The sequence below is a fragment of the Pseudorca crassidens genome, chromosome 9, assembly GCF_039906515.1.
Source record: "Pseudorca crassidens isolate mPseCra1 chromosome 9, mPseCra1.hap1, whole genome shotgun sequence".
NCBI classification, from domain to species: Eukaryota; Metazoa; Chordata; class Mammalia; order Artiodactyla; family Delphinidae; genus Pseudorca; species Pseudorca crassidens.
This window is the reverse complement of record NC_090304.1, coordinates 88138588-88154208: the sequence shown is the minus strand read 5'-3', so window position 1 is coordinate 88154208 and position 15621 is coordinate 88138588. Positions and strand designations below refer to the sequence as shown.

The 15621-nt window shown below is 37.6% G+C and overlaps 1 protein-coding gene across 4 annotated transcripts in view; it reads left to right on the top strand.

Moving 5' to 3' along the window:
• ARHGAP20 (Rho GTPase activating protein 20) overlaps nt 1-15621 on the top strand; it is a 150875-nt gene that overhangs the window by 84359 nt on the left and 50895 nt on the right. For 3 of the 4 annotated variants that reach the window (XM_067750973.1, XM_067750972.1, XM_067750974.1), the window contains exons 3-4: nt 6159-6323; nt 14118-14267. In XM_067750973.1, coding sequence (XP_067607074.1) covers nt 6159-6323; nt 14118-14267 — 315 coding nt within the window. Of the gene's footprint in view, nt 1-6158; nt 6324-14117; nt 14268-15621 lie in introns of those variants that run through there. The other variant, XM_067750975.1, reaches the window with a different exon arrangement.

Here is a 15621-nt window from a genome sequence, read left to right as displayed (position 1 = left end):
TTTTACATCCTTTTGTGTATCCCTTAACTACTTGCTGTGTATATAGATGATTTTACTACTTTTGTCCTTTAACCTTCCTACTAGCTTTATATGTGGTTGGCCTACTACCTTTACTGTATATTTGCCATTACCAATGAGATTTTTCCTTTCATAATTTTCATATTTCTAGTTGTGGCCTTTTCTGTTTAGAGAAATCACTTTAACATTTTTTATTATGTTGGTTTTGTGGTGCTGAACTCTTACCTCTTCCTTCTCTGTAAAACTTTTGATCTCTCCTCCAAATCTGAAGGAAAGCCTTGCTGGGTAGAGATTTCGTGGTTGTAGGTTTTTCTCTTTCATCATTGAAAATATATCATGTCACTTCCTTCTGGCCTGCAGATTTTTCTGCTGAAAAGTCAGCTGATTGCCTTCTGAGAGTTCCTTTGTAGGTAAGTTGTTGCTTTTCCCTTGCTGCTTTTCATAAGTATTCTATCTTTATTTTTAGGCATTTTAATCACAGTGTGTTTTGGGGTTGTCCTCTTTGGGTTGATTCTGTATGAGACTGTTTCTTTTCTCAACTTAGGGAAGTTTTCAGTTTTCGTGTCTTCAAATATGTTCTCTGCCCCTTTCACTCTCTCTTGTCCTTCTGGGATCCCTGTATTGGGAATATTGGTGCACTAGATGTTGTCCTAGAGCTCTCAAACTGTCCTTATTCCTTTTCATTCTTTTTGCTGTTCAGCATCAGTGATTTCCACTACCCTGGCTACTAGCTTGCTGATTCATTCTTCTGTATCATTCAGTCTACTGTTGATTCCTTCTAATGTATTTTTCATTTCAGTTATTGTATTCTTCATTTCTGTTTGGGTGTTCTTTAAATTTTCTAACTCTTTGTTAAAAACTTCTGACTTCTCACTCTGTGCATCCATTCTATTCCCAAGTTCTTTGATCACCTTTACACTCACTACCCTAAACTTCTTCTCATGTAGATTTCCTATCTTCACTTCACTTAATTCTTCTCCTGCGGTTTTTATCTTGTTCCTTTGTCTGGAACATTTTCCTCTCTCGCCTCATTTTGCCTAAGTTGCTCTATTTTTATGTATCTGGTAGATTGGTTATGATTCCTAACCTTGGAGAAGTTGCCTTTTGTAGGGTATGTCCTACGTGTTCCAGTAGCACAGTCCCCTCTCATCACCCAATCTATATGCTCTAGAAGTTCCCCTATGAGGGCTGCATGTATCCTTCTGTTGTGGCAGGCTGACTATGTAGATGGTCTGGAGGCTTGGATGGCCCAGGGTCTTACCTTGTGCAGAGGCTGCCAGCCACTGGTTGTTGGGACTGGGTCACAACGTGGCTGACTGTGGAACCCCAGGGGGCCCCGGGGCTTATGCTATCTCACTGGTTTGCAGAGTCAGGGTCCAGAGGACTCCAGGGCTATTGCTCACCCACTGGGTGAAGCCAGGTCCTGGGGTTCATGTTGGACTATTGCCAGGCAGAGCTGGGTCCTGGAAGCTGGTTGCAGAGCCCAGGGATCCCAGAGTTCGTGTCAGGTCACTGGTTGTGGGAGGGTTTCCTGATACAGTTGGGTATGGGGTCCAGGGTGTCTCAGAGCTTGTGTCAGCCTGCTCTTGGGCAGGGCTGAGGCCCAGCTGGTCTCACAGCAAGGTCTGGCCTGCTGTGAGCAGGCCGGGTACCGTAGGCTGCAGGATAGTGGTTTACTTGTCTGCCCCCTGGTGGATAAGACTGGTCTAGAGGCTAGTGCAGGCTTCCTGTAGGGCAGTGGGGGACCCAGGGGCTTCCAGAGATGGTGCCTGCCCAATGGTGAATGGAGCTGTGTCCAGGGCCTTCTGGTGGGCAGGGCCATGTCTAGAGGCATGTCTAGAGGTGGGTGTGGACTCAGGAGGTCTTCAGGCAGCCTGTCTGCTAATGGGTGGAACTTTGTCCCCACCCAGTTAGTTGCTTGGCATGAGGCATCCCAGCACTGGCACCTACAGGCTGTTGGGGCTATGTCTTGGCACTAATGAGCCAGAGGGAGCATCCCACAATGTCACCTGCAAGCACCAGCTTCCACGTAGTAGAAGAAGCTTCCAAGAATGGTTGCCGCCAGTGTCTTATTTCCCCAGGGTGAGCCACAGCCACCCAACCCCTGCCTGTCTGGGGGACTCTCCAAGACCAGCAGATAGGTCTGTCCCAGGCTTCTATCAAATTACTGCTTTTGCCCTGGGTCCTGGTACATGTGAGATTTTGGGTGCACCCTTTAAGAGCGAAGTCTCTATTTCCCTCCAGTCCTGTGGGGCTCCCGAAATTAAGCTCTGCTGCCTTCAGAGTCAAATGCTCTGGGGGCTTGTCTTCCTGGTACAAGACCCCTGGGCTGGGGAACCTGATGTGGGGCTCAGAGCTCTCACTCCAGTGGGAGAACCTCTGCAATGTAATTATTCTTCCATTTGTGGGTCACCCACCCTAGGGTATGGGACTTGACTATATCACGAGTCCACCCCTCCTACCTATCTCATTGTGGTTCCTTCTTTATGTCCTTAGTTGTAGAAGATCTTTTCTGATAGGTTCTGGTCTTTTTCAGTGAGGGTTATTCTGCATATAGTTGTGATTTTGGTATGTTTGTGAGAGGAGGTGAGCTCAAGGTCTTTCTCCTCTGCTGTCTTGGCCCAACCTCTCTCATCAGTAATCTTAATTCCACCTTTTGAGTACATGTTAGTATAGTTAGTCACGTATACAAATTATAAAAGGAATTTAAAGACCTTCTACTCCAACTGCCTTACTTTACAATGAGGAAACTGAGGCAGCCAAAATAACTCACCATGTCACACTACTTAGGAAAAAGTCTTAGATTAGCCCACACCCTCCCCTACCCCCATCAAGTCCTAAACTACTGAGCTCAACTGCCATGGGTGGAGGAGGAATCTGAGTCGGTATGAATGAAGTTCTTTTCCTTTTGAAAGGCTACATGGAATTTTTTAAAGTAAGTGTTTTGAACATACTTAACTTGTAAGTCCCCTTCACTTAACAGCAGTGTGTTTTAATTGCTATGAACATCAGTTTCCAAATCTGTAAAATGAGAGATGGTACCTACCTTCAGGGCTTAGGTATTGTTTCTCTCTTCTTCCTTCCTTTCCTCTTAAAGTCACTTTCTAGTGTTAAGCTGTTGAAAAACAACCAGATTTACTGCCTTTAATTCTTCACTATTCTTTTCACTCCTCACTTCAAACCCTAGACCATTTGAGTTCTGCCCTCACCATTTTCCTGGAACTGTTTAGTTGAAGGTCTTAATGAACAACTGATGACTTTTTTCCCAGACGTCTTCTCAGTCTTCAACTTGTTATCCCCTTCACCAGTTTCAGTACTACAGACCACCACTGCTTTTTATTCTTCTTTTTCTGCTGCTTTATTCACTACTCTCCATCTTGTTCACAGATTCTCCTCCTTTCTTCACCCCTTCAGATTACATTTTTTTCAGGGATGTGTTTCTGCCTTTTTTCTTATTCTTTGCCCCTTTGGGCAGTTCTAGTCATTCCCATAGTATTATTTATGCAACTGTCTTTGTATGATAACAAATATGACATCTCTTTTAAGTGCTGGCTGCCTGCCTTATCTCCCCATGTCACCTAGTCCCCTGGTAATTCCACACTCAGTATATTTGAAGCTGCACTCATCTCTTCTTCCCCAGCCACAATGTGTTTTCTCTACTGTGTTCTTCATCTTCGTTAATCTCAAAAATGTGTATGTGAATACAGGAGACTTAGATTATCCAAAGCAATTTAAAAAAAAGAAAAGTTGGTAGATTTATACTACCTAATTTCATGATTTACTGTAAAGATAGAATAATAAGGCAATGTGGTTCTGGCATAGATTAATTCTTAAAAAGATCAGTGAAACAGAATAGACAGCCTAGAAATAGACCCATGGTCTTACAGTCATGTGATTTTCAACAAAGGTACCAAAGAAATCCACTGAGGAAAGGAAAACCTTTTGTGCATATGGTGCTGGAACAATATGGTATTCGTACAGAAAAACAAAATGAAGCTTAGCGCCTACCTTATACCATAAACCAAAATTAATTTAAGATAGATCATAGACTTAGATGTAAAAACTAAAATCATACAGGTTTTAGTGGAAAACATAGGAGAGTATCTTCATGACTTGGGGGTAGGCAAAGATTTCTTAGAAAGGACACAGAAAACAAATACCATTTTAAAAATGATAAATTAGACTTCATCAAAATTAAAAACTTTTTAAGTTTTAAGAAAATGTACAGGCAAATCACAGACTGGGAGAAAATATTTGCAAAACATTTGACAGAGGATATATATATGTGTATATATATGTATATTGTATAGGTATGTATGTGCATATGTGTGTATATATATGTATATCAGGAGATAGATAGATACAGGATATATAAAAAATTCCTACAACTCAATAATAAAAAGATACATAACACAATATTTTTAAGTAGGCAAAATATTTGGAGACAGTTCACAAATTAATATATACAAATAATCAATAAGAACATGAGTGTTCAACATTATTAGTCATCAGAGAAATGCACATTAAAATCTTAATGAGACGCTACTATATATACACTAGAATGGCCAAAATTTAGAAGATTGATAATGCAAATGTTGACACGGTTGTGAAGTAACTAGAATTATCCTGCAGTATTGTTGAAAATATAAATTGGTACAACCACTTTGGAAAACTTACTGGTATTTTTTTTCTAATAATAAACATAACACCTATTCTGTGACCCAGCAGTTCCACTGTGAGATATTTCTCGAAGAAAAATGTAAACATAGGTCATAAAAAAGATCAATAGAAGTTTAATAGCAGTTTTATTCATAATAGCTAAAAACTGGAGAGAGCCCACGTATCCATCAGTAGGAGAATGAATAAGAAAACTGATATATATATACAGTGGAATACTGTTCATCAATATAAAGGAATGGGTTACTAATAAACGTAACAAAAACATGCTGAGTAAGAAATATCTTACACGAAAAGAGTACATACTAAGGTTTTGTTAATATGAAATTCTAGAATAGGCAAAACTAATCTTCAGTGGGAAGAAAAATCATAATAATGGTTGCCTTGGGGTTGATGGAGTAGAGATTGACTGTTGTAAGGAATTTGAGGGACTTGGGGGCTGATCAATGAAAAAATATGACCCTTGGACAGGTTTGCATAAGAAAGGAAGTCCCTTACAGCATGAGACAATCTAGAGGTTTATGGCCAAAGGACCACTATCCAAAAAAGGAGGAGGGCAAAGGAATTCCTGAGGTGAAGGAGATTGGAGTGGGTGGCTCTGGAGATTACATGTCTAAATGATGTTGCTCAGTAGCATGGTGGGGAGTCTGGGTCAGAGAACTCCAAAGGTAGTAGTGACTTGGGTCTTATAACCACAAGCCTCTGTCTTATCAATGGCTAGCAGGTGTTGGGTGTAGTTTTGTGGAGTATACAAAGCAGGCAAGCTATAAAATGGTTAAAAATCTGCTTGTTTTGGGTTATTTTTTAAATAATTGGGTATATATAAAAATGTTAGTTTAGTTCCAGCAGACTTTGGAGCTAATGGATCTCAGCCTGCAACAAAGAGATAAACAACTTGAGCCAATACATAGAGGCTGTCTTCATCTAATTACTATAACAACTGAAAAGGGATAAAAGGAAATTTTTTGGAGTGATGATAATGTTCTATATCTTGATAAGGGTTTAAATTACACAAGTGAATACGTTTGTCAAAACTCAGAAAATATACACCTAAGAATTGTGCATTTCACTGTACATGATATGCATGCTGAAGTATTTAGGGGGAAATGTATGCAGATTTTACTGAAATGTCAAAAATAGAATGGGTTAATTGAGAGAGAGTTAGATAGGTATCTGATAAAGCAAGTACAGTAAAATTTTAATGGTAGAATCTAGTTTGGGATATACATATGTTTATTATAAAACTTTTAATTTTGCTTTTTGTTTAAAAAATTTTATAATAAAATATTAAGGACCATCATGTGGAGACAGACTGAGGGACCTGTTAGAAAACTATGCCATTGCATTAAAAAAATTATAGAGCTTTATATTTCTTGACCAAATTTAACCTATAATTTTTTGTAGAAACTCAATCCTATATTTTATCATTTGACTAAAGATCTGTGGTGTTTGATCTGTTACAGGGAAAGTCCTTCTGCTAGCGTGGACACATGTGCATTTCTGTCATCATTTTTGTGCTCCAATAGAACTCTGCTAATTGATGGCCGGGTAGAACTGAAAAGAGGTCTGCAGAGGCAGGAGCGACATCTTTTCCTGTTCAATGATCTGTTTATCGTGGCCAAAATCAAGTAGGTATTCTGGACGCTCTCTCCTGGTTATCATTATAAAATTGCATTTCCACCAACAAAGGTAACCTTTATATTCAATGTTCACTGTAAGAATATCTGGCCTCTGTTACCATAACTAATATCTGAAGTGAGTCTTATGTTTGTTTTGTTTTGATTTGGTTTTGAAAAGATGTTTTAATTATTTATTCATTCAACAAGTGTTCATTTAAGTCCCACTCTGTGCCATTCTCTGAATAAATAAAGGGGATACAGTGAAGAATATGATGGGTACAGTCCCTGCTTTTTGATGCTTTCATTCTAATGTGTGTAGGGAGAGATGACAAATTGTGCTTAATGCTGTGAATAAAATACAGTGAAGTGAAATATGGGATATATGTTAGGTAAGTATAGTCGGGGGGAAATAAATCAATGAAGAATGAAAAACAACTAGCCATGCAGATATTAGGGAGATGGGTATTCTAGGCAGAGGGAACAGCAGGTACAAGGGTGGTAGGGAAAGTTTGGCCCTTTGGAGGAGTTAAAAGAAGGCCAGCATAATAAGCAGGAAGAGAGTAATATAAATTGAGATTGGAGAAATAGACAAGGATCAAGTTATCAGGACCTTTATGGGCTGCATTAATTATCTATTAATTATCTATTGCTGTATAACAAATTACCCCAAAACATAACAGTTTATGACTACAAACATCTTATACATTTTCTCTGAGTCAGGAATCTGGGAATGGCTTAGCTAGTGGTTCTGGCTCAGGGGCCCTCATGAGGTTGCAGTCAAGGTGTTGAACCAGGGTTATAGTCATCTCAGAGCTTAACTGGAGAGAATCTTGAAACTTCCCAGATCACTTATGTGGATCCTGGCAGGCCTCAGTTCCACAATGGCTGCTTTCCAGAGTTCTTCTCCATGTAAGTTTCTCCACAGGGCTGCTTGTAACGTGGTATTGTTTCCTTCAAAGTGAAAGATCCAAGAGAGTGAGGAAGAGAGTATTAAAGGGAGAGAACACCTAAAATAGAAGCTGCAGTCTTTTATAACCTAATTTTGAAAGTAGTATACCATCATTTCTGATGTAGGGGCTATTGGCCACACAGATCAACCTTGGTATAATTGGAAGGGAACTACACAAGTGTATTAGGAAGCCGGGATCATTGGGGGCCATCTTGGAGGATGGGTACCACAAAGGCTATGATAGGAGTTTGGATTTCATTCCAAATGGTTTTAATTAGGGGAGTAGAATAATGTACATATTTTTAAAATATCATTCTGGCTATGATAGGTAATGGATTAGAGGACAGAAAAGAGTAGAAGCAAGGAGACTGGACAGGAGGTTATTGTAGTAGTCCTGATGAGATATAATGAAGGCTTTATCTGGGGAAATGGCAGTTAAAGGAAGGATGCAGACATATTTGGAATATACTTTAGAGGTAACCAAAAGAATTCACTTTTCGCTCAACACTAAATGCCAGCGCAGTTATCATCCAACCTAGAACACGATAGTTACAACTTGCTCCCTCCCCCATTCTCACTATTTATGAAACATCATGAAAGAGTAGTTTAACAAATCCAGTCTCATCAAAGAGATTTTTTGTCACTAGAGAATAGTAAACTTTTTTCTACTATCCGTACCCTCACACCTAAGTTATGCCATGTCACAAATAAGATGTGGGTGGGGAGGATATCAAGATTGTGGAGTAGGAGGACGGACGCTGAGCTCACCTCCCCCCAAAAACACATCAAAAGTGCATCTACATGAAAATAAATTATCACTGAAAACAAACTGGAGACTGACAGAAAGACTCTTCGGCAACCAAGGCTGTAAAGAAAGATCCACAGGGAGTCAGGAAGGAAGGGAGGAGAAGCAATCAGGTCAGGACTCACATCCCTAGGAATGGAAGAGAAGAGGAAGGAGGTATCATGGGCTTGCAGATCCTCCCTGGGGAGTGAGGGGTTTGAACCACATATTGGGCACCCCAGCCAGCACTGGGAAGACAAGTCCTCTTAGTTGGTTTGAAAACCACTGACTGACAGGAGGGCTGTAAGAAACCGAGACTCCACCCATGAAGAAATGGACACACTCTTGCTTACTCCCAAAACAAGGCAGAGGAAGCAGATTCAAACTGCCCAGGGCTCTGACAATAATGAACACCCCAGCCTTGCCTCTAACTGGTGCAATTACCAACTAGGATGAAGGCTAATGTTGCCGAGGCAAGTGTGCACTTGCAGGGGATGGAGCCAGCTCAGACCCAGCACTGCAGTTAAATGCGGCAAGGATGTTTATTGCTGGCACTCACAGAGGGCAACAGATCAGGAGCTGTCTGAAGCTCTGACTGACATGCTGGAGCCATCCCAGTGTGTGCCCTAGCTGCACCAGGTGCCTGCTCCAAATCCCTCTTGCTGCATCACTACTCCCCTCTGGGGTGAAGGTACCATGGCTGGGAGAGGGGAGAGTGCATACTTAGAGGAACAGAACCAGCTCATATCTGACCCTCAGGGCTTCTGCTCCAGCAGTATGGACCTGACCCTACCACAAATAGGGTGGTGATAGCTACTGAACATAGGAGAAGCTTAGTTTACACCTGGCTCTGGCTCTAGGCCTCTGCCTCCAGCCCTACCTCTCACCAAGGTGATAGCTGCCAACACACCCTGGGGGAAGATATGACGCATGCTCAGTTCAGATCCAGCTCTCCCACCAAAGCCACTGAGAACACACATACTTGAATAGGAATACTCCCACACAAGGACACTGCTTCAAGACTGGGATAGGTAAGTATTCACCTAATTTCATAGAGACAGAGAAAGTTAAACAAAATGAGAAGAAAGAGGAATTTGTTTCAAACAAAAGAACAAGAAAAAAAACTGAAAAAAACAACTAATGAAACAGATAAATAACTTACCAGATAAAGAGTTCAAAGTAGTAGTAATAAAAAAGCTAACTGAACTTGGGAAAAGAATAGATGAGCACAGTGAGAATTTTGACAAGGAACTAGAAAATATAAAAAGTACCAGTCAGAGCTTAAGAATACAATAACTGAAATGAAAAACACTCTAGAAGGAATTAACAGACTAGATAATACAAAAGAATGCATAAGTGTTCTAGAAGATAGAATAATGAAAATCACTAATCAAAAAGAAACTGTAGGACAACATCAAGCATACTAACATTTGTATTATACTGGTTCCAGAGGAGAAGAGAGAGGGAAACGGACCAAAAAGGTATTTGTGGACATTATGACTGAAAACTTCCCAAACCTGAAGAAGGAAACAGATAACTAGGTGCAGGAACCATAGAGAGTCCCAAACAAGATGAAACAAAAGAGACCCACACCAAAACATACCACATTAAAATGGCAAAAGTTAAAGATAGAGAGACTTCTAAAGGCAGCAAGGAAAAAACAAAGTGTCACGTACAAGGAAACCCCCATAAGGCGATCAGCTGATTTTTCTACAGAAACTTTGCAGGCCAGAACATAATGGCATGATATATTAAAATTGCTGAGAGGGAAAAACCTACAACCTAAGTTACTCTACTTAGCAAGGTTTTCATTCAGAATTGAAGGAGAGATAAAGAACTTCTCAGACAAGCAAGAACTAAAAGAGCTCATCAATACTAACTTGACCCTAAAACATGTTAAAGAGCCTTCTCTTAGTAGAAAAGGAAAGGCTACAACAAGAAGTAACAAATTACAGAAAAGGAAACATACAACTAATAAAGGAAAATATACAGTAAATGCTGTGGATCAATGACTTAAATAAGACAGTATGAAGTCTAAAGGACAAAAATTGTAAAAATCAGCTATAAATAAACAGTTAAGGGATAAATATGAACTTGTGAAATAGGACATCAAAAACACAAAATGTGGGGGAAAGAAGAAAAAATGTAGATTTTTTTAGAATGTGTTTGAACTTAAATGACTATCAGGTTAAAACAAGTAGATATACGTCAACATATATGAACCCCATGGTAATCACAAATAAAAAAACCTACAATAGATACACAAAAACTAAAAAGAAAGGAACACAAATATTCCACTAAAGAAAATCATCAAACCACAAGAAAAAAGGAACAGAGAGGAAAACAAAAACACCAGAAAACCAATAACAAAATGGCAATAAGAGTACCTATCAATAATCACTTTAAATGTCATTGGAAAAAATACATCAAAAAACATTGATTGTATTAAAAAATCCAAGATCCATCTATATACTACCTACAGGAGACTTACTTCACAGCTAAAGACACATACAGCCTGAAAGTGAGGGGATGGAAAAAGATATTTCATGCAAATGGAAAAGACAAGAAAGCTGGAGTAGCAATACTCATATCAGATAAAGTAGACTTTAAAACAAAGGCTATAAGAAAAGACAAAGATGGGCATTAGGTAAGGATAAAGGGATCAATACAAGAAGAGGTATTATACTCATTGACATACATGCACCCAGTACAGGAGCATCTAAATATATCAAGCAAATGTTAAAAGAGAGAAAATGTTAAAAGGGAGAAACTGACAATAATACAATTATAGTAGGGGATGTGAGCACCCCACTTACATCAATGAACAGATCATCCAGACAGAAAATCATTAAGGCAACAGTGGTCTTAAATGGCATAATAGACCAGGTGGACTTAATAGATAGCTACAGCACACTCCAACCAAACCCAGCAGAATACACATCCTTTTCAAGTGTACATGGAACATTCTCCAGGATGGATCACATACTAGGCCAGAAAACAAGTGTCACCAAATTTAACAGGATAGAAATTATATCAAGCATCTTCCAATCACAACTGTATGAAACTGGAAATCAATTACAAAAAGAAAAATGGGAAAGTCACAAACATGTGGAGACTAAACAACATGCTACAAAATAAACAATGGGTCAATGAAAAAAATCAAAGAAGAAATCAGAAAATACCTTGAGACAGATGAAAGTAGAAACAGAACACTTCAGAGTTTATGATATGCAGCTAGAGTGGTTCTGAGAGGGAAGTTTATAGCAATACAGGCCTTCCTCAGGAAACAAGGAAAATCTCAAATAAACAACCTAACCTACCATCTAAAGGAGTTAGATAAAGAAGAACAACGAAAGCCCAAAGTCTTTCTTTCTTTGGCTAAGGTATTTTATTTGCTCCATTTTATGCTGAATGTTGACAATGTTTGCCTAAAATTATTTTGAGTTTATTGTCATTCTTTTCCATACTGAATTAGAACAAGTATTAAAGCTGGATGCGACCTTAGGGACCGCTTTTGATATTCATTAGAAAGCTGAATTAAAAATTATTTTTCCAAAAAAAAAATTATTTTTCCTATAGAAGTAGGGCTTTACATTTTTTTAAAAACAATGTTTATGAGCATCAGAGTATTTAGAAAGAAGCTGATATTATCTCTGTTAATAGCCATAGAGCACCTATTTGGAATTTACTAAAAGGAAATGAAAGTAGTTATTTCATACCCTCTTAAGCCATCTCTATTCTCATATTTTATTTCCTAAACAAATAGGGAAGTAATGATGAATTCTGTGTAAGTCAAAAAGATGAGGAGAAAAAAAGTTCTGATTATTAATTCATTACCAGTAGAATTACCATCAGATACTTGTGGAATATACCATATTCTCTACCCCAAAACATATTTAATAGACCATCTCCATCTTAGAATGGAAGGAAATCTCTCTAGAATCCTATGTATTTCAACGGTTCACTGGAATTCATACTTTTAAATTTCCATTGGAATAGTCTAATACTGTTGGAAATTGAGAGTGAAAAATCTGAAGATACACACTGTGACCCTAATACTATCCATCTTAATATAAAGCTTTATTGGAATACTTGTTTTAAATATTTTTAAACTAGTACCTCTAGCTTTATGGACATAAATGTTCATGAGATTTCTCCCCTACTTCCATAATAAACAGTCCCATCAGAAAGCCTTGTAGGTGAGGAGATTTGAAAAAGTAAGTCTTAAGATAGTAAAGCTGAAGGAAACTTCATGGATACAAAGTCACCTCCAGGTGCTTTGTAAGAATGACTATATCCAGGGCTTTTTATAGATACTTAATGGTTATGAGCATAAACAAGCTCAAGAATCAACCCTGCTCAGGTTCGGATTCTAGCTCTGCTAGTTAAGCTGTTTGACTTTTGGCAAATTACTTAACCTCCCTGTGACAACATTTCCTCATCTCTAAAATGTTTGAGGATTAAACTTAATATGTGTAAAGTGTTAACAGTTACTGGCAAATGGTAAGTTCTCAATAAATATTGACCATTAGAATGGAAGTATTGTTTACACTTTTGGACAGTTCCTTGTTTTTTGTATAATGAGGTAGAAATCTTGGTACTTTATTGATCTAGGGAAGGAATCGTTGGAATGGCTTTTTCCAAGTCAATAGGTATACAAGTTCCCACATGGTATTTGAAGTATCTAATATAAAGAGAGACCTGCATTAAAAAACTCAAAATGTATGAAAACAGATATGGAAACATAGTTTTCCTTGGAAAAGATTCATAGTTTCAGTTTTATATTACCTAGATAGCTGCCATCAAGAAATAAGATTTTTAAAAGGAAAAAACAAAAGAAGTAGGATTTTACTTTTTAAAAAATTGAATGATTTATAGCAATAGGGTGAAAAATACTGAAATGAAATATAGAATGAAGGCATTGTGCCTCAAGGCACTTTTCTATTGTACTTACATTGTGTGCGCTACAGGAAGCATAGATGAGGCTTTGAATCTAGATTAGTCATCATGTATAGTTCCTGAAAAATCCCTTTACATTTTATAAATCCTACTGAAGAATTTTAGCTTTAAATATTCCATGACGAGTTTTAGGGATACTTCCATATGAAGCATCTTTGATTTCATTTTAGCTTTTAATGTTTCCATAAATGGCTCTGAATGATAGGAAGTACCGACGTGTCCCTGGGCATTCTTTTTATCCTTACCAGTGCCTTCTAACTATTTAAGTCTCAGGTTCATTATGAGCTTAATGCTGTAAAACTGTAAACTAGGTCAAGAAATATGATAGTGTCAATATCAGGGTTGTAAGGGGGATTAGATAGAAATTGTCAAAAAGCAATTTCATTGCCAGCTTAAAAGTAAATCACCTTCTCTGTACCCAGAGATAAATATTAATTGCATCAACTCTACTTAAATATAATACTTCCTGGCATCTTTTTTTTTTTCAGCTTAGTTTAAGGTCTATTCTTAGGCTACAGTTTTTTTCAATTTTAGCCAAAATATAAGGGGAAATGGTTTAAAAAGGAAATTTAAAATAATCTTTGCTTCTAAAGACTAGAAAATCATAACCACTCAGTTGGAAATGCATTGTAAATTTCTCTAATTAATTCCAGTTTATATTTTTAGTGCATATAAAGTGAAAATTTTATAAATATTTTAATAAATAATGTTTATGTTTAATCTTTTATTCAGCCACTCAAATAATTTTGGAAATAAGCAAGTTGTAAATAATAAAAGAATTCTTTTTGTATAACAGCAGTAAGTTTAAAATTAGGTTTTTGATCCAAATGCAATGCTCAACGTATAGAAAAATAAAGCTGCCAGTTTATGGCTATTTGCTGCCATAAATGCAGGCATGAGGACCAATACACCAAATGTTTCAACGGCCTTTTTGGGCTAAGGTAGCCAAATGTTACAATTTACTGTGGTAGGCACTGAAGGTAAGAAAAATGAATAAGACATTCTTTGCCCATGATTAGTGGAAACTGTCCTCTTATCACAAGTATAGAAGTTCTCATAAAATTTAAGAAACAGAATAACAAAAAATCCTGTCTGGTTCTTATCTTTCTAGATATAACAACAACTTTAAGATAAAAAATAAAATAAAATTAAGTGACATGTGGACAGCAAGCTGTGTGGATGAAGTGGGAGAAGGCAACACCAATGCCCTGAAATCCTTTGTCTTAGGCTGGCCCACAGTGAACTTCGTGGCCACTTTCAGGTGAGAACCATAGCTTGTCCTGTATTCACATGGGTTAGCTACTGTGAAATACAGTCAGCTATGTAATTTCTAGGATGGAGAGAAAAAAGGTTAATGCAGTTTTGTTCCCCTAATTTTTTAAAGAAAAATATTTTATTCTGATTGACCTGTTCTATTTTGTCAATAAGTTCACTTGTATTCTGAAGCCAATAACTCATCTTTTGGCACACCCCCAATAAAGACACCTGTATGCCTTATGTTTCTCCCAAAGAGTTTTTTATTAAAATATGTGAAATGTAATGGTAAATATTGAGAACTCTTGGAATCATTTACCTTGGTTTGAGCTGTGATTTTTAAAGGGGCTACTGAAACACCTCAAAGACCATAGAAGAGGAATAGAGTGGTCAGAGCTCTAGGAACCCCCCTCTCCAACATCCCCTTCCCTCATGTTTAGGTATTTTCTTTGTATATTGAGCTTTCAAGTTGGCTTTTTAAACCACTGAAACAGACCTTTTACTGAAAACAATTTTATAAAATACCCCAATTAAGCTTGAATAACTGGTTTACACTCCCAAATTTCTTAAAAACTAGTTTTTAATTATAGAAATAAATTTAATGTCATGAAATAATGTGTTTCCTAAATTGCTTTCTATAGAGATGTGACAATCAAAAGCAAATTTATGACTCAAGGAGTGAAAGTCAGTTTCCTAAGACTCACTCCTTGGCTGGGATGGAGTTGGAGAATGTACAAATAGAGAATCTTTGTGCTCTTATCTGAACATGCTGATTGGTACTTTTTAGTTCAGAGTGAGCATACCAAAACTCAAACTTATGATTTTGAACGATTGTGCCCTCAAGTCCAATATTTGTTTTACACTTAAAATAGCTGGTCTTTATTTCATGCACACGTTTTTCTTTCTACTTCTCTTCTCACTACCATCAAACTCCTCAGGCACCATCCTAAAGCCAGATAACTAAATGTTTTAAGCTGTTAATCTTCTAATAAAGGAAAGGCATGCCATTAAATTCTATTATGCACTATTGGCCTACCACAAGATATTAAGAACTTATTTGGAAGAAACATGTATTTGTATCATTCTCTGCATATCTTCTTTTCCATGACAGACTTCTCTAGATATTATCAATTCCAATTATTTAATCTTAGAGTTTACAGCTGAAAGGAAGCGATTTCAAGTGAGGGGTGGGACTACATGATGTCTTTAATCAAGGAGTTTCCATAAAACTTTTTTAAGAAGAAGGGAAAATGTAGAAACAAGTTTTGCATACACTGTAATTCCTCAAAAAGTATAGTACTTTAACTGAATGATTAACATCACTAGTGATGTTGTGTGAATATCATCTATGCTTTGATAGA